The sequence below is a fragment of the Dendrobates tinctorius genome, unplaced genomic scaffold, assembly GCF_039654945.1.
Source record: "Dendrobates tinctorius isolate UK_male_01 unplaced genomic scaffold, ASM3965494v1 ptg000022l, whole genome shotgun sequence".
Lineage (NCBI taxonomy): Eukaryota > Metazoa > Chordata > Amphibia > Anura > Dendrobatidae > Dendrobates > Dendrobates tinctorius.
The window spans coordinates 120015147-120039756 of NW_027361690.1; the positions used below are offsets into that span (position 1 = coordinate 120015147).

General features: G+C 46.2%; 1 protein-coding gene across 2 annotated transcripts in view; it reads left to right on the top strand.

The window, feature by feature from the left end:
* Positions 1 to 5003: 5003 nt before the first annotated feature.
* Positions 5004 to 24610, top strand: part of NFU1 (NFU1 iron-sulfur cluster scaffold) — a 49851-nt gene continuing 30244 nt past the window's right edge. Inside the window, exons 1-5 of one of the 2 annotated variants that reach the window (XM_073569117.1) lie at positions 5004 to 5383; positions 12463 to 12563; positions 13834 to 13969; positions 21914 to 21980; positions 22055 to 22169. In XM_073569117.1, coding sequence (XP_073425218.1) covers positions 5019 to 5383; positions 12463 to 12563; positions 13834 to 13969; positions 21914 to 21980; positions 22055 to 22169 — 784 coding nt within the window. In that variant the 5' untranslated portion in view covers positions 5004 to 5018. The remainder of the gene's footprint in view (positions 5384 to 12462; positions 12564 to 13833; positions 13970 to 21913; positions 21981 to 22054; positions 22170 to 24610) is intronic. The other variant, XM_073569118.1, reaches the window with a different exon arrangement.

Consider the following 24610-nt stretch of genomic DNA (forward strand, 5'->3'; position numbering starts at 1 on the left):
GGAGAATCTGTATGGTCACTCGTGGCAATTTTGCTGAGTATTTTATGCCGTGGTTTACAGTGCCATCATACTCAATGAGATTTCTGAAATATCCACGCACTGCTTTTCTGCCAATACACAGCATGTGAATTAATTTACTCTCTTATGCAGCACCATCATATTCCGCAGCGCTTTACAGCCGTCGTCATCATCACTGTCCCCATTGGGGCTCACAATCTAGATTCCCTATCAGTATGTCTTTGGAGAGTAGGAGGAAACCCACGCAAACACGGGGAGAACATACAAACTTCTTGCGGATGTTGTCCTTGGTGAAATTTGAACCTAGAAATCGCGCCGTCCAATTCTTTCAGTGGTTTCTGCAGCACTTTTCATGCATTCAATTTATTGGCCCAAAACACCCGTAATCTACAAATACACAACGTTTGAACTTGCCCTAATGTGGTTTCTATCCGGTTCAATGCTGCTTAGTACTATATCCAGCTCCTACCAGGCTGAATGTATGTAGGGTGGGACGTGTGACTTCAACATGACGTTATCTGCACACATACTGGTTGCAGATCCACGGCAATTTGTGATAAACGGCAGCACAGCCACATTGTGAATGGAGGATTGTTTTTTTTTTAAATTCTCTCTGAGCTTCAAAAACTGCATTATAAAACCTGTATGTGTGTACTGGTACCTAATCGTCATTCACATCTTATTGGTCTGAGTTTGTGACGGTGGCGCCTGTCTAGGAGTGGGATTTATTAATCAGCGCGCAGTCAGTACATGAAGTTGATGTGTTAAAAGGTAGAAATGTGGCAAAAAGTAATGGGGTATTTGTAGGGATGTGGACGGTCTTGCCCTGTTCCTGCCCCTGAAGACAGCAGACGCATCGTGTGAATAATGTCGTGCGGTTTTCTATGTTAAGTAATGTACAGTACATGAAGTGTTAAGAGCATAATTTGAATATAGCCTAAGATATAGAACCGGATAGCATGTATATAGGAAATGGTTAAGCTTCGGATTAGCCCAGTGGGAGGGCACTAGTGCTGATGAGAAGGGGGCACTTACTCATTGTAAGGAGTTCAGGTTTTTTTGCTAGTGGCAGCATGGGCCAGTTCAGGGCAGTGGTCGGCCAAATGGAGCTCCCTGATGCACATTCCTACAGCGCCTGGAGCCTAGGGCTCCAGCCAGGTACCATAAAGCGGGCCTGTTCTTCAGACATCATGAGGTTGGTGGACATGGAGTTACATGAGGGGCTGGTGGCCGGTCCTGGGTGCACTGCCGGAGTGGGCAATGAATCCCTGGGGCTGATAGCCAGATTAAGGCTAGTCCAGGATGTGTCAATGCCAGAAGAAAAGAAGAGTTTTAAGGAGGAAGGAACTGCAAATTGCTCTGCCCTATCCCACCTGTATATACCTGATGAACTTGGACTATTTAGTAAAAGTCTGCCTGTTGCAAAGAACCTGGTATCCCATACATTGTGTGCAGCGGGTCCTCAGGATGGACGCCTGGAGGCAGCGGAGGCCTGCAGCTTACAAGTGAGCGTGATGCACCCCTCCGCCTACAGCACCTTGTTTGTAAAGTGCCAGAGTGTAACCGGTCGCGACTGCCATTCTGCAACACTTTGAATACATAAAAGGGCAGGTAGTAAGTCTTGTGCCAAATACCGCACTGCAGAGCCACACAGTCTTTTCTGTGATTTGTTTAGGTTTTTTTGGTTTAATGGTTGTCGTCGACACATAATGTTGGACGTTCTGAGATGATGTGACTGTTCCAAATTAAATTGTAAAATTCAAATACGTGCATGGAAGAGCCACTCTAATACATTAAGCATCAAAGCAGATCTCTCTTTATTACATCATCCGGTCAGTCTTTATATAGGTTATTAGTATTCATGTATTGTAACAATATAATTCGCTCATCTTATCTCTAAATATGTGCTGACATTAGCATACATACTTCTGATTGGCTAAGGGTCCCGTTTCACATAGCGAGGCACCAACGATCCCGACAACGATACGACCTGGTAGGGATCGCTGGTACGTCGCTAGTAAGCTGCCAAACAGGCAGATCTCTTCAACGACGCATCAGCGATCCCGACAACGATGCGACCTGGTAAGGATCTCTGGGACCTTGTCACACAGCAGCTATTCTGAACGATTCAGCCTGCGTCCCTGAGTTCTGCGTCGCCAACGAGGTCGCTCGTCGGCGTCAAAAACAGCGATGCATGCTGGTCAGCGGGACGCCGATGATGAAAAAATGGCCCAGGACATTCAAGCACGATCAGCGATATCCAGCGGGGGGGGACAGGTCGCCGCTATGTGTCACATGTAATGAGATCACTGTTGCGTCACAAAATTGGTGATGCATCAGCGATCTCGCTATGTGAGAAGTCTGTGACACAAAGACCTTCCTGAGCCCCCTTATCTAATCATGGACTCCATCTTGGAATAAAAGAAATACAGTACATATAGAAAAGAACTAAAATCAATTCAGGATAGATAAAATATAAATCCTGCTCTCACTATTCCCTTCTCTTGTGACAGTGGATGGCTGTTCCAGCCAAAGTGCCTGTCCACAGGCTCCCCCAGATACGTTCTCCTCCCCTAATAGAAGAAGTCGGTCTTCCTACACCACTTCACCGGATTCTCCGTATCGGTCTACCTGTCACACCATCAGATGGACCAGAATGGTGACCGGTCTGCAAACCCTGTCTTATGAGGAAAGGTTGCAGGATTTGGGAATGTTTACTTTGCAAAAGAGAAGACTGAGAGGAGACTTAATAGCTGTCACCGTGTCCTCCGACAGCGCAGACAGCGGGATCGCCTTGGACTCGGGAAAGCTGGCCATGTGAGTGGATCATGATATGTCCTGCATTGGGAGGCTCAGGGGGGTATTACAATGGGAGCCGGGCTGCTATAGTATCTTTATAAAATCTTTCTTTATATCTCTCTGTTTCTTGCTTTCTCTGTTCTTTCTTTCTCTGTTTCTTTCTCATACTCTGTTTCTTTCTCATACTCTGTTCTGTCTTTCCCTCTCTTTTTCTTTCTCTCGCTTTGTTCTTTCTCTAATCTTTCTTTCTCTCTCTGTTCTTTTTCCCCTTTTTCTTTCCTCTTTCTCTCTGTTCTTTTTCTTTCTTTACTTCTTTCTGTCTCTGTTCTTTCTTTCTTTCCCCTTTGTCTCTATCTCTGTTCTTTCTTTCCCCTCTTTCTCTCTGTTCTTTCTTTTCTCTCTCTCTGTTCTTTCTTTCTCTCTCTGTTTTCTTTTTTTCTCGTTCTTTCTTTCTCTATTCTTTCTTTCCCCTTTCTTTATTTTGCTCTCCCTGTTCTTTTTTCTGTTCCCTTTCTCTCTCTGTTCTTTCTTTCCCCTCTTTCTCTCTCTGTTCTTTCATTTTTTCCTTTCCCCCTTTCTTTCGTTCTTTTTCTTTCACTCTGTTCTTTCTTTCCACTTTTTCTGTTTTCATTTTTTCTTTTTCCCTTCTTTTTCTCTCGCTCTGTTCTTTTTTTCCCCTTTCTTTCTCTCTCTGTTCTTCCCTTCTTTCTCTCTGTTCTTTCTTTCTTTCTATCTGTTCTCTCTCTGTTCTTTCTTTCCCTTTTCTCTGTTTTTTTTGTCCCCTTTCTTTTTCTGTTCTTTCTTTCTTTCCCCTTTCTCTCTGTTCTTTCTTTCTCTCTGTTCTTTCTTTCCCTCTAATCTTTTTTTCTATGTTCTTTCTTTCCCCTCTTTGTTTCTGTTTCATGCCCCTCTTCCTCTCTGTTCTTTTTCTTTTACTTCTTTATTTCTCTCTGTTCTTTCTTTCCCCTTTGTTTCGCTCTCCCTCTGTTCTTTTTTTCTGTCCCCTCTTTCTTTCTCTCTGTTTTCTTTTTTTTTCTTTCCCCTTTCTTTCTTTTTGTTCTTTCCCCTTTTTTCTCTCTCCCCTTTTTTCTCTCTCTGTTCTTTCTTTCCCCTTTCTTTCTCTCTCTGTTCTTTCTATCTGTTCTCTCTGTTTTCTTTCACCTCTTTCTTTGTTTTTTCTTTCTCTCTCTGTTCTTTTTTTCTGTCCCCTTTCTTTATCTCTGTGTTCTTTCTGTTTTTTTTCTTTCCCCTCTTTCTTTTCCCTTTTTTCTCTCTCTGTTCTTTCTTTCCCCTTTCTTTCTCGCTATCTGTTCTTCCTTTCTCTTTCTCTCTGTTCTTTCTTTCTCCTTTCTCTCTCTTTTTTTCTGTCCCCTCTTTCTTTCTGTTCTTTCCCCTATTTTATTTTTCTCTCTTCATGCTTTCTTTCCCCTCTTTCTGTTTTTCTTCTTTCTCTCCCTGTTCTTTCTATCCATGTTCTTTCTTTCTTTGTTTTCTTTCCCTCAGTACCAGCCACTGTGCCCTCAGTACCAGTGTGATCAGCAGTGCTAAATGGGTGCGGTTGGGCATGGACATGGGTGTGACTAGTTGTGAAATGGGTGTGGCCGGGTGCGTGGCCTAAAATTTGCAGCGACTCGCAGCCTTTGTCCCTCTTTCCCTTCTTCAAAAGTTGGGAGGTATGGTATTTGGAGTCACAATCTGGAGTGGTATCGGGAATTTAACAATAACACATGTACCCTCCCACTCCACTGGTAGTACTGGATAAAAGTCACCATTTCCACACATCCACCACAAATCAGCCCTAGTTATCGTCTGATTCAGGAGGACATGGCCTCGAACCAAGTTAGTGGTGATCGGTGGTGACTGCAGTACGAGGAACCTAAGTGCTTCAGGTTAATGGTACCTGTTAAACTCTGGAACCACGTAGCATTTTCAGGATGTGCTAATTCTTTTGGCCTCCAGGGTTTATGAGGAAGGACTTTTGGGTTTTCATTGGCTGTCAGCCATAATCATCAACATTAACAGAAATAAACAGTGAAATAGATCACTCTGTAACTTTTTGTATTGAAGAACTGAAATTAACTTTTTGATGATATTCTAATTGTGAGAGAAACACTTGTATATCTATCCATGTACACATATATATCTCGGCGTGCACACATATAATCTCTCCATGTACGTATACACCCAGCTATGCTGTCACCATGGACCCTGGGATGGCTGCTGTCAGTGATTGCGATGGAGCCTGGTGCTTATCTGTTTCCTTCCTGCTCTATGCAGGGCCCCACCATAGACACCGAGGGGCTCCATGTGACACTACAACTCCCAGCAAGCCCGCACTCCGGAAGTCACTGCCAGGAACTCTCCTTCACGCCATCTCCGCTCAGGCATTGTGTAGGACACCTTCACGCTGCCGGCTTCCCGGGGTCCTGAAGGACGACAACAAAGATGGCGGCGCCCACAGGCAGGTGGTTGTGCTGCGCAGCACGGTTAGGAGGCCGGTAGGTGGCTTTCAGCGGAGCTTATGTCATAGAGCAGGTGTATGTACAGATGGGGCGTCTCTTACACGGTAATAAACCTGCTTATGTGTCCTGTGCCTGCTGTGAGCGGCCGCAGGTGACACCAGCCTGCTTGTCTTCTGCAGTGTGGCCTCCATGACAGCCCCTCTATAGCTTGTTACCCAGCTTTCCCTGACTACTGAATGGCACATTTTAGTGCTGCTGCAGTGCCTGTATAACTGGAGGGAGCTGTCATTCAGGATGATGGGTGACATCCCCTGATCTGATGAGAGTAGTGAATGCTGAGCGGTGTCATTAACCCTTACATCACGGCTGAAGAACCATGTGGCCCATAGCGACTCATTGGGCTGATGGAGCTGTCATGTGGCCTAAACGTTATAGCAGAAAAACACTAATGGCACCTGACTGCTGCTTCATCGTTCCTGTGGCCCAGGCTGCTGTCGGGTTCACTTTAAAGGGCTGTTCTACATTTGAGTGACTTTCATATATCACGGACTGTGATATTGATAATTTATCCTTGGATTGGACATCAGTATGTAAGTTCTGCAAAGCAAATCCTGAATACTGATCCACTAGAAGTAACAGGGAGAAGACACAGAGCTGTGAGATAATGGATGTCTCCTGGAATAGACACCCAGGGATAAAAGGGGGCAACAAATCCCTAAACCAAGTAATTGTGTTATTTAAAATGTACAAACGGCAAAAGTACTGAAACAAGAGGCCATGGGATGATCTAGATAGGTTCCAAACCACAATTTAGAAAACTTTTTTTTCTGGTCATGACAGTAATTAAAACCTGCGTAGAAGTTTAGAAAATGCTTGTACAGAATCAAATACAAATAGGTAAAAATTATGAAATTAGTATTGTACATTGGCACAATGTCCAGGGGAAGGTTACCTCTTATCTGTAGGCAAAGTATCAGAAAAATAAAATATGTTGGTATTTCATATTAGCTCAGTATAAAACATATGTAGAAAGCATACCCGATAGTTAAACTGGATTGCAAAACCTCGCGTCCCAACACGCGGTTCGCACTGCTTCCTCAGGGTGCGTGTGTGATTGACATCTTTAAAAATGGAGCATTGTTAATAAGTGCATTGACTTTAGGGCACACTGGACAGATAAGATGTCCCATGTACTGTTCTCACCAGGCAACCAGCAATTATCTGAAAATCACAAGTAAGGCAATATTCACGCATCTAAGTCTAATTTTACATCTGTGAGAAACAAACCTGTTTTCTTCCCCATATCATCTGTGTTGCCTCTATTTAGAATCCGTTTTTTCCCCTGACGCAGGATACTGTCTGATCTGTTATTATCCACTGACACTTAACAATTGATCAGTTAAAAAGAATGGATATCTGCTGTACATTGTCTGCTAGATGCCATCCGATTCATATGGATCCCCTTAGACTTTAATAGCTGAGTCTGATCCACAAAACGGATGAGAACAGGACCAGCTCTGAGTCTCCTGGTCGAGAGACATGGGTCTGTTTTTAAAACTGATGTGTTTCTCAATGAAGCTTTATAGGTGTGTGTGCTGTCCGAGAAAACAGACAGCACACAAATGTGTGAATGCAGCCTTATGCCAGGTTTCAGTGTTGCAGTAACTGTAAGCAAACAATTCCATGCCCACATGCAGAGGGTAGGGTTTTCAAATGATTGGTTAGTTGGCCAGAAGATTTTGAAAGTAGTACCAGTAGTAAAGGGGATGGAGGAACTACAATACCATACAATAAGATTACTGTACTTGTATGTATTATGTATACCCCTCCACACATGTAAAGCGCCATGGAATAAATGGTGCTATAATAATAATAATACCCAGAGAGGTTAGCAAAATTAGGATTATTTAGTCTAGAAAAAAGACGACTGAGGGGCGATCTAATAACCATGTATAAGTATATAAGGGGACAATACAAATATCTCTCTGAGGATCTGTTTATACCAAGGAAGGTGACGGTCACAAGGGGGCATTCTCTGCATCTGGGAGAGAAGGTTTTTCCGCCAACATACAAGAGGATTCTTTACAGTTAGGGCAGTGAGAATCTGGAATTCCCTGCCTGAGGAGGTGGTGATGGCGAACTCAAGTCGAGGGGTTCAAGAGAGGCCTGGATGTCTTCCTAGAGCATAACAATGTTGTATCTTACAGCTATTAGGTTCTTTAGTATTCTGTAGCTTGCTTCCCGATTTGGGAGTATGGATTGATGGTCTTTTAGCGCATCTTACTATTTTTTTATTTACTTTTTGAAATGACAGCATGGGGCTCAGCACTAGGTTTCTAGGATTAAATCCAACCATGGTCAATATCTGCATACAGTTTGCTTGTTTTCACCATGTTTGTGTGATTTTTCTCACCATTCAGAATTGACTTGCTTTCTATGAAATTGGCCCAAGACTTTGTTTATCTGATAGAAGGAAATTAGATTCTTGGTTCCATTGGGGACAGGGACTGATGTGAATGATGTCAATCTGTGTACAACACTAGAATCATAGAATCGTAGAGTTGGAAGGGACCTCCTGGGCCATCTGGTCCAACCCCCTGCTCAAAGCAGGATTCGCTAAATCATCCCAGTCAGATGTCTGTCCAGCCTCTGTATGAAGACTTCCATTGAAGGAGAACTCACCACTTCTCGTGACAGCCTGTTCCACTCATTGATCACTCTAACTGTCATAAAGTTTTTTCTAATATCTAATCTGTGTCTCTTCCCATTCAGTTTCATCCCATTGCTTCTAGTCTTTCCTTGTGCAAATGAGAATAAAGTTGATCCTTCTACAATGTGACAGCCCTTTAGATATTTGTAGACCGCTATTAAGTCTCCTCTCAGTCTTCTCTTTTGCAAACTAAACATTCCCAAATCCTGCAACCTTTCCTCATAAGACAGGGTTTGCAGACCGGTCACCATTCTGGTCGCTCTTTTCTGAACTTGCTCCAGTTTGTTGATGTCTTTTTTAAAATGTGGTGCCCAAAACTGGACACAATATTCCAGATGATGTCTGACCAAAGAGGAGTAGAGGGAAATAATGACTTCACGTGATCTAGACTGTATGCTTCTGTTAATACATCCTAGAATTGCATTTGCCTTTTTTGCTGCTGCATCACACTGTTGACTCATATTCAGTCTGTGATCTATTAGTATACCCAAGTCTTTTTCACATGTGCTGTCACTTAGCCCTATTCCTCCTATTCTATATATGCTTTTTTCATTTTTATTGCCCAGATGTAGTACTTTGCATTTCTCCCTGTTAAAAACTATTCTGTTAGTTGCTGCCCACTTCTCCAGTTTATTTAAATCTTTTTGAATCCTCTCTCTCTCTTCTCTAGTATTATCTATCCCTCCTAGCTTTGTGTCATCAGCAAATTTAATCAGTTTACCCTCAATTCCTTCATCTAAATCGTTGATAAAGATGTTGAACAATACAGGGCCCAGGACAGAGCCCTGTGGTACCCCACTTGAGACATTCTTCCAACTGGATGTGCAGCCATTTACGACCACTCTTTAGATCCGATCACTAAGCCAGTTATGAATCCACCTAACAGTTGCCTTGTCCATTCCATACTTAGTCATTTTTTCAATAAGGATTGTATGAGAGACTTTGTCAAATGCTTTGCTGAAGTCAAGATATACTATATCTACAGCATTTCCTTGATCCACCCAATCAGTGATACCGTCATAGAAGGAAATTAAGTTAGTCTGACATGACTTATTAGTTACAAACCCATGCTGACTCTGTTTAATCACTTCATTCTTATCCAGGTATTGACATACATGTTGTTTAATGATTTGTTCAAAGATCTTTCCTGGTATAGAAGTCAGACTCACCGGCCTATAGTTGCCTGGGTCCACCTTCCCCTTTTTGAAGATAGGAACAACATTTGCTCTTCTCCAGTCTTCTGGCACTTCTCCTGTTCTCCAAGAATTTTCAAAGATTATGGAGAGGGGTTCAAAAATTTCTTCTGCTATCTCCTTCAGTACTCTGGGGTGTAATTCATCTGGACCTGGAGACTTGAATTCATTTAGGTTAGCTAAGTGTTTCCTCACTATCTTTCTGTTTATAGATATCCTGGATTCTTCTATTCCCTTAATAGGACAGTGAAGAACAGTTGATGTTACATTTCCTTTCTGAGAGAAAACAGATGCAAAATAGGAATTTAAAAGTTCGGCCTTCTCAACATCCTGTCTTACCATTTCATCATTTTCATCCTGTAAAAATCCTATAGCATCTTTGACTTTTCTTTTACTTTTGACATATCCCCAAAATCCTTTATTATTGCTTTTGACATCTCTTGCAAGCCTCAATTCATTTTCAGCTTTAGCTAATCTGATTTGTGCCCTGCAGGTTCTGCAGACAGCATTATATTCTTCTTTAGATATGCCTCCCTCTTTCCATTTTATAAACATTTTTTTCTTCCTTTTTAGCATGTGCTTAAGTTCTGTGTTCATCCATCCTGGTTTCCTTAAATGCTTCCTATTCTTCCCTCTTTTCGGAATTGTTAACAACTGTGCTTTGAGAATTTCATTTTTCAAGATTTCCCATCCTTCCTGGACATTTTTGTCTTTAAGGATATCCAGCCATTGGATCCCTCCAATTCTCTTTCTGAATCCCTTAAAATCTGCCTTTCTGAAATCTAACCTTGACGTCTGAGTCTTCACAGGTCTTCCGCCTCTAGTTATCCAAAATTCTAAAATAGCATGGTCGCTACCTCCTAGGGTCCCAGCCACTTTTGCCTCCTCAACCATTTCCTCCCTGTTTATAAGGATTAGATCCAAGGTAGCAGTTCCCCTTGTTTTCTCCCTTACCTTTTGGAAGATAAAGTTGTCAGCAAGAGAGGATAAGAATTTCCTTGACCTGTTAGTTTTGCCTGAGAGAGATTCCCAACAAATGTCTGGATAGTTGAAATCTCCCATGACAACTATGTCATATTTTTTGGAGAACTTGGCCATTTGATGCATAAAGAGTTCATCCATATCTTCAGCTTGCACAGGCGGCCAGTAGTAAATGCCTACAATGGTGTCCTTTCCATTGTTCTGTCCTTGTATTCTTACCCAAACAGTTTCCACAGAACTCCCAGTCTCTGAAGCTTCAATCTCTGTGCAGATATACGCGTTTCTAACATACAATGCGACACCCCCTCCTCGTTTATCAAGTCTGTTTCTTGCAAATAAGTTGTATCCTTCTAGTCTTGTATTCCAATCATGTGTATTGTCCCACCAAGTTTCAGTGATTCCAATGACATCATATTTCTTTTCCTGTGTTAGTAGTTCCAATTCTCCTTGTTTGTTGCCCATGCTTTGTGCATTAGTATAGAAACATTTTAGTTTGTGATTGGTTTCTCTTTCTCCAATATTTTTATTAATTAGATTCTTTCGTCTTTGTTCTTCCTTTCCACTTCTAATAGCAGAGTTCTCAATAGCATACTGTGGAATATGTTGGCGCTGTACACACTACATAAATAAATAAGGAGTTTAATTAGAGTAGACATTGTTGATATATCATATGTGTTCTTCACATATGATAGAAAAGTACACTGTTCAGAAAAATAAAGGGAACACTTAAACAACAGAATATATCTCCAAGTAAATCAAACTTCTGTGAAATCAAACTGTCTACTTAAGGTACTGTCACACTTAGCGATGCACCAGCGATCCCGACCAGCGATATGATGCTGTCAGGATCGCTGGTACATCGCTAAGTGGTCGCTAGTGAGCTGCCACACAGGCAGATCTCACTAGCGACATCGCTGGGGACGGGGGTCGCTACTTACCTGTCACACCAGGCGATCCTGCGTCCTCCCGCCCGGCTCCACGCGTCGCTCGTCGTCACAGCAGGAAGTGCCGCAGGAAGCGGACGACGAGAAACAGTCCAGCCTGTTCTCGCGCGATAAGCAGCGGGGGAGCGGGTTGTAGGTAAGTATCACACATAGCAATATCACTAGCAATATCGCTATAACGTCACAAGTTATAGCGATATTGCTAGCGATATCTCTTAGTGTGACAGGCCTTTTAGGAAGCAACACTGATTGACAATCAATTTCACATGCTGTTGTGCAAGTGGAGTAGACAACAGATGGAAATTATTGGCAATTATCAAGACACCCTCAATAAAGGAGTGGTTCTGCAGGTGGGGACCACAGACCACATCTCAGTACCAATGCTACCACGAGTGTGAAAGCAGAACCAACATTCAAAAGTGACAAAAACATCATCCAGAAAGCATTGGTACTGAGATGTGGTCTGTGGTCCCCACCTGCAGAACCACTCCTTTATTGAGGGTGTCTTGATAATTGCCAATAATTTCCATCTGTTGTCTATTCCATTTGCACAACAGCATGTGAAATCGATTGTCAAACAGTGTTGCTTCCTAAATGGACAGTTTGATTTCAAAGAAGTTTGATTTACTTGAAGTTATATTCTGTTAAGTGTTCCCTTTATTTTTTTGAGCAGTGTATCATGTTATTTCATCCATTCTCTGCTCCGCTTTGCTTTTCCTGGGCAGTCACATTTGGTAATTGAGCATAATGGGCCAACCAAAAAAAAGATGGTGTCTGAGGAACAATATACCACTTGTGCCAATCTGTTAATTTGTGCTTTCCTACCTCTGATGCCATGGGGCGTTCCAGTCAGTCTTTTTCCATCTTTCAGCCACCTGTTTCAGGCATAATGCCATCCTACATGCAGAGGGTCGCCCTTCTGTAAGATGCTGATCATAACAAGACCAACATAAGAGAACAATATAGTAAAGTAAATTTAGATTATAAAGTATTTGCCAAGGTCAGCAGAAGTGCAGTTAATTTTCATTGATAAACATGAAGGTTCTTAGCGGCTGTTTTAGGTTTCTGGCCCTTTAAATGAGGGTTCCCCAACTCCAGTCCTCCAGGCCCACCAACAGGTCATGTTTTCAGGATTTCCTTAGTATTGCCCAGGTGATAATTGCATCACCTGTACAATACAAGGGAAATCCTGAAAACATGACCTGTTGGTGGGCCTTCAGGACTGGAGTTGGGGAACCCTGCTTTAAATGACATTGCATTGTGACTTTTCTTTTATCTCTATGATTTCTTGTTTAGTTTAATACTCTGAGTATATAAAAGTTTTTGACATTAATCCTGCTTTTCTCCTGTTTCAGATTGTATCGTCATGCGAGGACTTCATTTTATTCCACCCAAACGTTTTATTCATTTGCGTCAAGGAAACCTCAGCTGTCATTTAGAGTTATTCAGAATCCAGGTATTTTCTGCAGGCCAAGTATGTGCTTTGCTTTATCAGCTCATCAAGGTATCTAGTCTAACAGTCCAATTATGTGATGGACATTATAGCCCGCAGGATCAGCCAACCATCTTATGTGTTTAGGGGTCTTCCAATTCTTCCCCGATGGATGATGTTAGTGGGAGAAAAAGGATCCAGTGTGTTGATTTTCAACATTTGATGCTTTTATTTTGATGCAGAGAATAACCTCTGCCAGAGGAGTTCTGTCATAGAAAATACAGAGCCTGAATGAGATAATGAATTCTGCCTCATGCCTGTTCTCTCATCGGGGGACTGTGACTCCATACTCTGGACCCTCATATATTAATCAGTACTGCGAGTGCTGCAAGGACATCTAAAGAGAACCTGCCACCCGATTCATGCTGCTAAAATAATGAGAAGCAAGAATCAGCCTGACTGCATGATGGCACCCTGGTTTGTTTTGTCTCTGTGTATATACATAGAGGGGAGACCTGTCAATTGCCTGGAGTGGTGCAGGAAGAAGTTTGCAGGACGGTGCCAAACTAGTCATGTCTCTTCCTAGACTCCCCGGCTGGTTCTTCAAACTATGAAATTATGTCCAATTTGCCTTTTTTCCTGTTTTTCTTGTGTTGTTGCAATACACACAAAGGAAATACACGTGTAATTGCAATCATTGTCTGGGAGAAATACTTCATTTTCTGGAACGATTTCAATTGTGCCAACACTTTCAGCTATGACTGTATATTGAGATGAGGGTCTGTGATTAAAAAAAAGGCACTAAGCAATGTTTTATGTATGTAATGTAATAACCTAACCTGTTACCCTATTACCCCAGCTCCTTAAAGGGAACCTGTCACTAGAAATAACACTATTAATCTGCAGATCTGGGGTTAATCTGCAGGTTAACATTATTGTTATGTTGCCCGGCGCCTTCACGCAGCCGAAAGCAGCGGGGAAAAAATTAACTCTCGATTTCAGTCATTGGGGTGGGGGCAGCGATGAGGATACAAAGCGGTGGCTCTAACCGCATCACTGGCACTGACAGCCGGACCTAATCGAGAGGGAGTGTCAGTCAGGGCCAGTTGTATACCCAGTGACTGAACGAGCGCTGCTGACAGGGTTCCCTTTATACTCCCATATGATTACCATAGTCTTCAGCAGTAGGGTACTACTCCCTGCGTGGTGTCTGGCTATTTTAGCAGATGTGTGGTTAGGACTGAACCACCATTGGATGTCATCTTTATATATGCCTTTCTTTTTCTCCTTATAGCACGATGTATGTTCATCCAAACCCAGGACACACCAAATCCCAACAGCGTCAAGTTCATCCCAGGAAGAGCAGTTTTGGAATCGAGGACCATGGATTTCCCAAACCGCGCTGCTGCATTCTGCTCCCCTTTAGCCAGGTAATGGACACAGCCCACAATGCTTATTTGGAAAGAGGTGGACATGTATGTTTGTATTGCTCTATTAAAGCCTATGGGAGTTACAGAAACACAGTGCAAAACCCATCTTCACTAGGTCTCCTGTTTTATCAGATTTTTGTTTAACATAAATCTCCACTTTTTGTTATTCTGATATTTTTAGGACTAAAATTCTGTGCTGATTAATGTTTAAGTATATCTTTCTAGCTTTCATAGCTCAGCTCTTCTCATACAGAGCTCCAAATCTCCAGCATATGCAGAGAATGACAACGTAGCGTGCTGGTTACCTGCCGCCACCACTAGAGGGAGCTTAGGAACTGCACATCGGTACTAAGGCTGGGACAGCACCTTAACCTGATCACAATGTCCTATTACTAAAAAAAAGTGGGTGATAGTGGGATATGCAAGTTTGCAGCTTTGATGAACTGTCATCCTGCGGTAATTTTTGGGTCACAATACCACAGGACCACATTCATTAATGATATAGCAATTTTAATCTTATGTTGCGTGGCCACGAGCCACCAGGCAGCCATTGCCTACGTATCATAACATTGAGTATAATTTATGCCACTTAAAAGGGTTAATCTGAGCAAAGCAATTTTCACTCCAGATAAAAAAAAAGGCACAAGCAATCCTTTTTTTTCACACCACTTACGGTCAACTTCTGTCTTCAGTGTTTCCATCTGTTCCTGTCTTAAAGAGAAAAAAAAGTAGTGAAGTGCTGTGGGACACTCTAAAAATGCAAAACAGTGACAGTTTCCCTTTAAGTCTATTCAGGAAATTTGAGGCTCTGTATCAGAAGAACAAAGCTCAGACAGCAATAACGATGGATTCACATTTAATTAGAACTACAGGGTCATTCACTCGCTAGTTTACCCAGAAAAATTGCTGTAACTTCTAAAAGAATCTATCTACCATACGGAAATTTTGACTTTACATACCTTTGTTCATTAGAAACTCATGTTTTAATGTAGGTTCTGAAAGTGTCCACTGTTTACATCCAAGCTTGCCTGCACTCGCCTCTCCATATTGTTGAATGTATTCGTAGGACGTCTGGGGTCATAGCCTGAATTTCTCCTTCGTCTCATTGGGGGACACAGAGACTGTGGGTGTGTGCTACTGCCGTCTGGAGGCCGACACTAAGTATACAAAAAACAAGTTAGCTCCTCCTCCGCCGCATACACCCTCGCCCCGACAGCGGGCGGAAACCAGTTTTTGCTTAGTGTCTGATGGAGGCACACGCAGTCTTGGTCTCTCCAGACTATATATTTTTTTTTTTTTAACATTTTCTTGCAATGAAGAGGAGACTGGGGCGACGGACCCTATTGAAAGGGTCCGATCTCCCCCAAACATCAACGGCGAGCACGCGCGAGTATTCCTCCGCGTATCCTTTCCCGCACCGAGGGACATCTCTGGGACTTTTCCCCAGACATCTATTTTTCTTTTTTATTTTAAAGAAGATATGACAGGGGCAACGCATCCTATTGAAAGGATCCGATTTCCCCAAACCATCAACGGGCGACCACGTGCGAGTGTCCCTCCACGTTCCCTCTCCCGCGACGTGGGACAGTATGCCAGACTTAGCCCTGTCCACCCCTAGGTAGCGAAACCATGGGCTTGCACAGAGGCACAAGACTAGTCTGTGCGGCCCCACGGCTACGCCAATCGGGTACTGCGTGGTGGCGGACGGTCCCTCTCCTCACCCAGCCAAGGCGGACGGAGCTAGGGTGCCTGCACCGTCCAAAGATGTAGTTTACCTCAGGGTAAGCAGGGCTCCTGGGCAGCGGGAGGTTTTTTCCAGGCCAGGGCTGCAGCGTACTTTCCAGGGGCTGGAGCGGCTCCCCTCTCCTGCAGGAGGGCTTCTTCGGCGCAGCAGGGGCAGCGGCGTGTTCCCCTTCTCCCTCGCCACGGCGCTCGGTGGCCGGGCAGGGGAAGGAGCACGCCGGGCTGAGTAGGCGCCAGTTCCAGGGCGAGTTAGGCCGCAGGGAAGAGGGCTCAGATTTAGCCCCCGGCTTCGGCCTGGGCCGCGGGGAAGGCCCGCCACCCGGTGCGGCGGGCGGGCAGGGCCGAAATTTCGACCGCGGCTTGCGGCCTAGGCCACGGGGAAGGCCTGCCCCTTGGTGCGGCGGGGGGCAGGGCCGAATTTTGGGCCGCGGCGTTGGCCTAGGACGCAGGGGTAAGGTCCGCCCCCCAGCGTGACGTCGGGTCCGGCGCCCGCCCCCCAACGAAGTCGGATCCAGCGCCGCCCCTGGATACTGGGCGGGCGCTGGATTAAATGGAGGCCCCGGCGTCAGAATGGGGTAGGCCGCGGTCAGGAAGCATCGCAGCCTACCCAGGGAGACAGCAGCTGGGAGCCTCCAGACGGCAGTCGAGCGCCAGCAGCAGCACAGGAGCACGGGGAGGCAGCCGGAGCTCGGGTAAGTGCGACCCCGTCTTGGCCACACTAGGGCAGGTTGTCCTCCTTCTCCTCATACCCCTGGATGCCATAAAAAAAAAAAAAAAAGACATAATATATAGGAAAAGGTTTTTTCCGCAGTATGTCTGGAAAAGGGAAGAAGCACACCTTCCTTTATACCGCATGCATTTCCTGTGGGGCTGTGTTCACGCGAGCGCAGACCATTAAGATATGTGAGGCCTGTAGTTCCGAACGCGCCCAGGAGCCCTCCCCGCCAACGGAGCCCAGGGGGTCGGAGCCCCCGGAATGGGCGTTATCGCTATCGCGGTCTATGGCTTCACTTACGAAGTCGATCGAGACCCTTCAGGCCCCGGATAGGGGTAGAGACAACGGCTCTCCGGTTTGGGAAGGTTCATCCACCTCACTTGAGCCGCCGGCCTGCAGGGGCCGTACCCTCTCTAAAGAGACGTACAGGGAAAGAACCCATATGGCGTCTCCGGGCCCCTCCGGTGCTTCGGCATCTGTGAGTGCGGCATCTCGCTCTCCATCACCATTGTCTGAGAGCGAGCAGAGTTCGGATGAGGATAGGCAGGAAGCCTTGGATCTGGATATTCCCGGGTGTCGGGAGACAGTGGACAGTCTCATTGAGGCCGTCAATCAGACTCTTGGTATTGAGGAGGACGTCTCCCTGGCCGCTGGGCATAAGATATCTTTTAAAAAGGCCAGGCGCCCACATAGGGTGTTTAGCACCCATCCTGAATTCGAGGACACGGTACAGCGGCACAGGGAACGCCCAGACAAGCGTTTTTCAGGGCAGAAAACGCTAGAGACAAGGTACCCGTTTGCACCAGAGTTCTGTAAAGAGTGGGCGGAATCTCCGATTGTGGATCCCCCAGTGTCACGCCTGGCTTCAAGATCATTGTTGTCGGTGCCTAGTGGGTCTTCCATTAAGGACCCCACGGATCGGCTCATAGAGGGTCTAGCCCGCTCGGTGTATGAGGCATCGGGGTCAGCGCTTTTGCCTTCCTTCGCAGCTACATGGGTGGCCAAGGCCATGATGTCGAGGTCGGAGTCTTTGAACAAAGTCCTGCAGGACAGAGTTTTGCCGGTAGAGGTGTCTGAGATAGCAAATTAGATCTCGATGGCAGGAGACTATCTAATTAATGCATCCCTGGATGCGGCTAATTGCACGGCGCTAGCCGCAGCAAACGCTATCGCCATTAGGAGAGCCTTGTGGCTAAGGCTATGGCGGGCCGATTCGATTTCTAAAAAGTCGTTAACATCTCTGCCTTATCAGGGTAATCGGCTTTTTGGGGAGAAGCTAGACAAGCTTATTTCAGATGCCACGGGGGGAAAGAGTAGCTTTCTCCCACAGCAGAAGAGCAGACCGCCCTTTCGTCAACCACAGGCGCGCTTTCGGGCATTTCGCGCCCCAGGATGATCATCAGCGGCCGGTTCCACTGCCCCGGCTCGTCGCAACCAAGACAGAGAGCGCCAGGTCACGTATAGAGCCAACCCGCTGGGGAGGATGCGGGGCCGTCCACCCAGGTCAAGGGGAGCTAGGTCTCAGAGGCCCTCTACAAAATGACTTGAGGCATCAGGTACCCGAGGACACCAGAGTAGGCGGTCGTCTGCTCAGGTTCCGCCACGTCTGGGTCAAGGTGGCACACGACGCATGGGTGGCGGAATTGGTGTCATTCGGGTACAAAATAGAGTTTATCGGACACCCTCCAAGGAGATTTTTTCAATCCCGTCTTCCCAAATTGCAATCCCTGGCAGAGGCATTGCTAGGGGCCATCAGGATTCTTCTGCACAACAGGGTCATTATCCCGGTACCAGAGGGCGAAGAGGCCCAGGGATTTTATTCCAACCTGTTCGCAGTCCCCAAGAAGGACGGAACAGTAAGACCGGTTTTGGACCTAAAGCTCCTAAACAGGTTCATCAAGGTCAGGCACTTTCGGATGGAATCCCTCCGGTCAGTGATATCTGCCATGGAGCAGGGAGAGTATTTGGCCTCAATCGATGTCCAGGATGCCTACCTGCACATCCCAATTTTTCCTCCGCATCAGAAGTTCCTTCGTTTTGCGATAAATGGCCGGCATTTGCAGTTTGTGGCTCTGCCGTTCGGGTTGGCCACGGCACCCAGGGTTTTCACGAAAGTGATGGCGGTCGTTATGGCTATTCTTCATTCTCGGGGCATAGTAGTGCTGCCATACTTGGACGACCTGTTAGTGAAAGGATCGGCTTTTCAGGCGTGCGAGGAGAATGTCGGCATTACGCTGGATACCCTATCCCGCCTGGGATGGTTAGTCAATGGGAAGAAGTCATGTCTTACCCCGGCTCAGAGGATTCCATTCCTGGGGTTGATTTTCGACACTTCCCAAGGGTTGGTAATTCTCCCTCGAGACAAGGCCCAGGCGCTCCGGCGAGGGGTTCGGAGTCTTCAGCGGCCAGGCCCTCACACGATTCGATTTGGGATGAGGGTGCTAGGAAGGATGGTAGCAGCAATAGAAGCAATCCCGTTTGCGCAGTTTCATCTTCGCCCCCTGCAGCATGCTCTTTTGGCAGCATGGGACAGGAGTCCTTTCTCCCTGGATCATCAGTGCAGGTTGTCCTTTCAGGTCCGGCGGGCACTGCAATGGTGGACGCGCGACTCCTCTCTCCTTCAGGGGAAACCCTTTCCTCCAGATCAGTGGTTGGTGGTCACAACCGACGCGAGTCTTCTCGGTTGGGGAGCAGTGTTTCGTCATCACACAGCTCAGGGGCAGTGGTCTCCCCAGGAGGCCCTTCTGCCGATCAACTTGTTGGAGATTCGAGCAGTGCGGTTGGTGTTGCAGCATTTTCAGCACTGGCTAGTGGGTCGCCCAGTCCGGGTCCAGTCAGACAACGCCACGGCAGTGGCGTATGTGAATCACCAGGGAGGCACGCGCAGCAGGGCAGCCATGCGCGAGATAGAACACGTACTTCGTTGGGCCGAGAGGCACCACTCAGTAATATCAGCGGTCCATATACCAGGCGTGGAAAATTGGGCAGCAGATTTCCTGAGTCGGCAGGGGGTCGCGGCCGGAGAATGGTCCCTGCACCCCGAGGTTTTCCGGCAGATTTGCCAGCGGTGGGGAACTCCGGACGTGGATCTGATGGCTTCCAGAGAGAACGCCAAGTTAGACAGGTTTGTCGCCCGGTCTCAGGACCCGCGAGCGATTGCAGCGGATGCATTGGTTCTTCCATGGAGCCAGTTTCGGCTCCCGTACCTTTTTCCCCCTCTGCCTCTTCTCCCGAGGGTAATCAGGAAGATCAAGAGGGAGAGGGTTCCGGCAATTCTGCTGGCCCCAGACTGGCCCCGTCGAGCCTGGTACGCGGATCTAGTACAGCTCCTCGCAGACGTGCCATGGCGTCTACCGGAACGGCCAGACTTACTGTCCCAGGGGCCGATCTACCACCCGAACTTAGGGGCCCTGTGTTTGACTGCATGGCCGTTGAGTCCTGGGTCCTGACCCAGGCGGGGTTTGGGCGTGAGGTGGTAGCCACGATGATTAACGCCAGGAAGCCGGCCTCGGCGAGGATCTATCATGGTACTTGGAAGGTTTTCTTTCTCTGGTGTCGAGAGCACGAGGTTGCGCCCTTGTCCTTCTCGGTTCCCAACATTCTGGCCTTTCTGCAGTCAGGCCTGGACCCAGGGTTGGCTCCGAGTTCCCTGAGGAGACAGATCTCGGCTTTGTCTGTTCTGTTCCAGCGAAAGATCGCTAACGTTATGCAGGTCAAAACTTTCATTCAGGGAGTCTCGCATCTAGTGCCCCCCTTTAGAGCTCCCTTAGACGCCTGGGACCTTAATCTGGTGCTGGGGGTCCTGCAGGAAGCTCCTTTTGAGCCATTGCAGGAGGTCGGATTGCCATACCTTACCAGGAAGGTCGTGTTTTTGGTAGCGATAACCTCTATTAGGCGGGTCTCGGAGCTGGCAGCCCTATCCTGTAGAGCGCCGTTTCTGACCTTCTTTAAGGATAAGGTAGTCTTGAGACCACCTCCGCCGTTCCTGCTGAAGTTGGTGTCCTCATTCCATATTAATGAGGACATCGTTTTGCCTTCATTTTGTCCAGCTCCAGTACACAGAGTTGAGAAGGCGCTCCACACGCTGGACCTGGTGAGGGCCCTCAGGAGGTATGTGTCGAGGACAGCGCCTTTTCGCCAGACAGATTCATTGTTTGTGATCCCTGAAGGGCGCAGGAAGGGACTCGCAGCCTCACGGTCGACCATAGCCAGATGGATTCGCCTTACTATTCAAGAGGCTTACCGTATTAGAGGCACGCCGGTTCCACCTGGAATAAGGGCGCACTCGACTCGGGCAGTGGGCGCCTCTTGGGCGCTTCGGCATCAGGCTTCGGCAGAGCAGGTATGCAAGGCGGCAACGTGGTCAAGCCTGCACACGTTCTCTAAACATTACAACGTACATACTCAGGCTTCGTCGGATGCGAGCCTGGGCAGGAAAATTCTCCAGGCAGCGGTGGCACACCTTTAAACAGGTGGGCATGCGGTGTGGATTGGTGAGTTGCTCCCACCCAGGGACTGCTTTAGGACGTCCCACAGTCTCTGTGTCCCCCAATGAGACGAAGGAGAAACATGGATTTTTGTGAGTACTCACCGTAAAATCCTTTTCTCCGAGACGCTCATTGGGGGACACAGCACCCACCCTGATAGCCAGTTGGCTCTTGTTTATTTAATTCCTTATTTATTGTAGGGTGGTCCTTTTTCAGACATATAGTTTTCTGCGTTAAGGCTAATTTATTGTTATGTTCTCCTTCTGCTTTTGCACTAAACTGGTTTCCGCCCGCTGTCGGGGCGAGGGTGTATGCGGCGGAGGAGGAGCTAACTTGTTTTTTGTATACTTAGTGTCGGCCTCCAGACGGCAGTAGCACACACCCACAGTCTCTGTGTCCCCCAATGAGCGTCTCGGAGAAAAGGATTTTACGGTGAGTACTCACAAAAATCCATGTTTCTTGCTGTATGTTCTCGGAGTGCCTGTAATGTTCGTGGATTGTTACTGTACATCCGACCCTTCAAGTGGCCCCAAAGGCAAATATCCGGCGTTGTTAAATCAGGTGATCTTGGTGGCCACAGTCCCTTGGAGATCACTCTGAAATCAAAGAAGGCCTCAATGTACAGTTTCGACAGCGGATTTCGACCTCCAAACTCCTTTTAGAATCTCACTTTGGCGCTTCATTAAGGACTCAGTTTTTCATTAAGTTTTCTCAAGTTAAACACCGTTCTCCAAACTGTATCTGTACAGTGTTAATAAATGAAGGAATTCTGCAGGAGCGAGATGCAAGCACCTCACAAGCTACCGACGTGCAGAAAGGCAGCAAGTCTATCTCGTAGTGGAGACGACCACTCGGCTCGAAGATGTTTCTTGTCGCTGTCATTGATTACACTCTCACTTTTCATGAACCAAAGTATATACAGTCCAAATTTCAGTACGGTCGACCATCTCGCTCTCTACTATATTTGGTTTTATATTGTGAAGTGTTTTTTTTTTTCAGGCATCTCTTTAGAGTTGAGGGAGTTAAAAGCGTTTTCCTCGGACCTGATTTCATTACAGTTACAAAGGTAACATCATTAATAAGTGGGGCACACAAGGGACGTATGAAATGATCTCCATTATAACATTGGCCCATTACTAGGAAAGTGAAGAGCTAGACTGGAACTTGATCAAGCCTGATGTCTATGCCACCATCATGGACTTCTTTTCGTCAGGTCTACCTGTAATAACAGAGGACGCGCCTCGCAGTGAGACAGGTAGGGGAGATTATTTATCCACTGGAAGGTAAAATATAGAAGCATAATTTTAAGAGTATGTATTTGCAGAATGCCTTTGTTTTTAGGCAATCAATCCCTCTTGGCCATATTGTGTTCAGTAGATGACCAAGACTTTAGGTTTTAACCGAAATCTGTCACCAGGTTTCCCCCGGTATAAACTAATGGTACCACCGTTAAACCTTCTTGCACAGCTCAAAGAAAACACCTTGTATAATTCTTCTGCGCTGTATGCTAGTCGCCCTGGTCATGTCTGATGGGTGTCTCTTGTCTGCGCTGCATAGCCTGTGCAGCTGAAGCACAGATCTGCGCAGCCGGCACCTTCGTATTACAGGACTCTGCCATGGCCTGCTGATGGTAGAACAGTGTTAATATGCATGCGCACATCTGTGCTGCAACTCCATGCGCTGAATATTTGCAGCGCTGAGTGGATGACATAGGTGACGTGATCCACGTCCATCAAAGTGGGAAGAAAGGAGATGCCAATCACAGACCAGCACCGCTCATCTGGACTGGACCGTCTAAAGCGTGAGAGAGTTATATAAGGTACCGTATATTCTTTCTTTTGTGGGCAGCTGGAGGCTTATACCCATGTTGTTGAACTGCTGTGCTAAAGACTTAAAAGCTGTGCTTTTAGTTTATCTGGGGAAAACCTGGTGGCACTGTCCCCTTTAAAGGAATTGTGCCGCCATTGCCTAATACTGGTATTCGGTGTCCGACATCACTCTAGTAATACACCCATTTCATTCTGGGCTATTCAGAAGGAGAGGAAGGGGTGTAAAGATTGTCTGTGTGGCATGGGAGCTCTCCATAGTATATTCTTATGAAGCCTCTCAATGATTATTCCATTTCTTCTCATTTCTGGCCTCTGCAGTACTGTGTCTCCGCTGCTGCAGAACATAAAAGTACTGATGAGGATACATCACATCAATCTGTTCATGGATAATGGACAGGAATTTTCTACTCCTAAAGAAGTTCTGCAGTAGCTGAGGTGTATTATAAGTACCAGCACATTATGAAGCTTATAAAAGATTACTTTGGAGTTATGCAGAAATATATGTACACTGCTCAAAAAAATAAAAGGAACACCAAAATCCACATCGTAGATAAGTGAATGAAATATTCCAGTTGCAAATCTTAATTCATTACATAGTGGAATGCCTAAAGACAAGGAAATGATGCTCAGTAGTGTGTGTGGCCTCCATGTGCCTGTATGACCTCACTACAATGTCTGGGCATGCTCCTGATGAGGCAGCGGTTGTTCTCCTGAGAGGTCTCATCCCAGACCTGGATTAAAGCATCAGTCAACTCCTGGGCAGTCTGTGGTGCAGCGTGGCGTTGGTGGATGGAACGAGACATGATGTCCCAGATGTGCTCAATAGGATTCTGCTCTGGGGAACAGTTGGACCAGTCCATAACATCAATGCCTTCATCATGCAGGAACTGCTGTCACACTCCAGACACATGAGGTCTAACATTGTCATGCATCAGAAGGAACCAAGGCCCCAGTGCAGTTGCATGTGGCGCAGGATTCCGGAGCCATAACTGATGCTGATGGGAAGGGGTAGTGTTACAAAGAAGACAAGAGGCAGGGATTTCTTCCTTGCACCGCACGCCCTGGAACCTGGAAGAAATCATTAGCATAAAGAAAGAATATAACATTTCCCAGCAACAAGACCATTAATGTGAGGCAGACAGGTTGGACTAGTGTAACATTTCTATTACCTGTGTGCCCATATTAATAGGTCAGATACACCTCAGTGGGTTAAAGATTCCCTTTAAGTGGGCAGATTCTTGGGACACAAGCGTTTGTATGAACTCAGTGATGACCACTGGCTTGTTTAAACAGGCTGGGAATGAACGAATGAGTTAAACTTTTTTTTGTGTGTTAGATTTGATAAAAAAATAATTGCTCTCAGCAGCACCTTGTGGTGTGTAAAGAGGACGTGTGCTGCTGAGAACACTTTTAATTAAGCAAAAAAATGTATACTAAAATTAGTAATGCATCATACACAAAAGAATGAACACCACAGGGAAGTGCCTGTCCCTATGCTGACCTGTGTATCCCTACCTGTCAGCGGAGGTTGGAGCCCTCGGACCTGCGCATTGGCCCTCCCCACTCCTCGACGGCTCTCCCTGCTACCCCTGTAGGGCCCTATAATGGCAGGGCTGTGACAAGGTGTTAGAAAGGTAGATGAGAAAGAGGAGAAATGTATGAGTGAAGTCTTCTTGGATTTCTTCCCAGGTGCTCTTCTCAGTTGAGATGTATACTATGATAAATGGTCTCTATCTAGAGATTTATATTCTCCAGCACCCTCATTTCTAGACTAATCTCATGTGGTTATGTTTAGATATAAATAAAGCCCCCCCAAAAAGACCAAAAAAAAGGGATATTAAGCCGCTATCCAATTAGAAAAAATCAT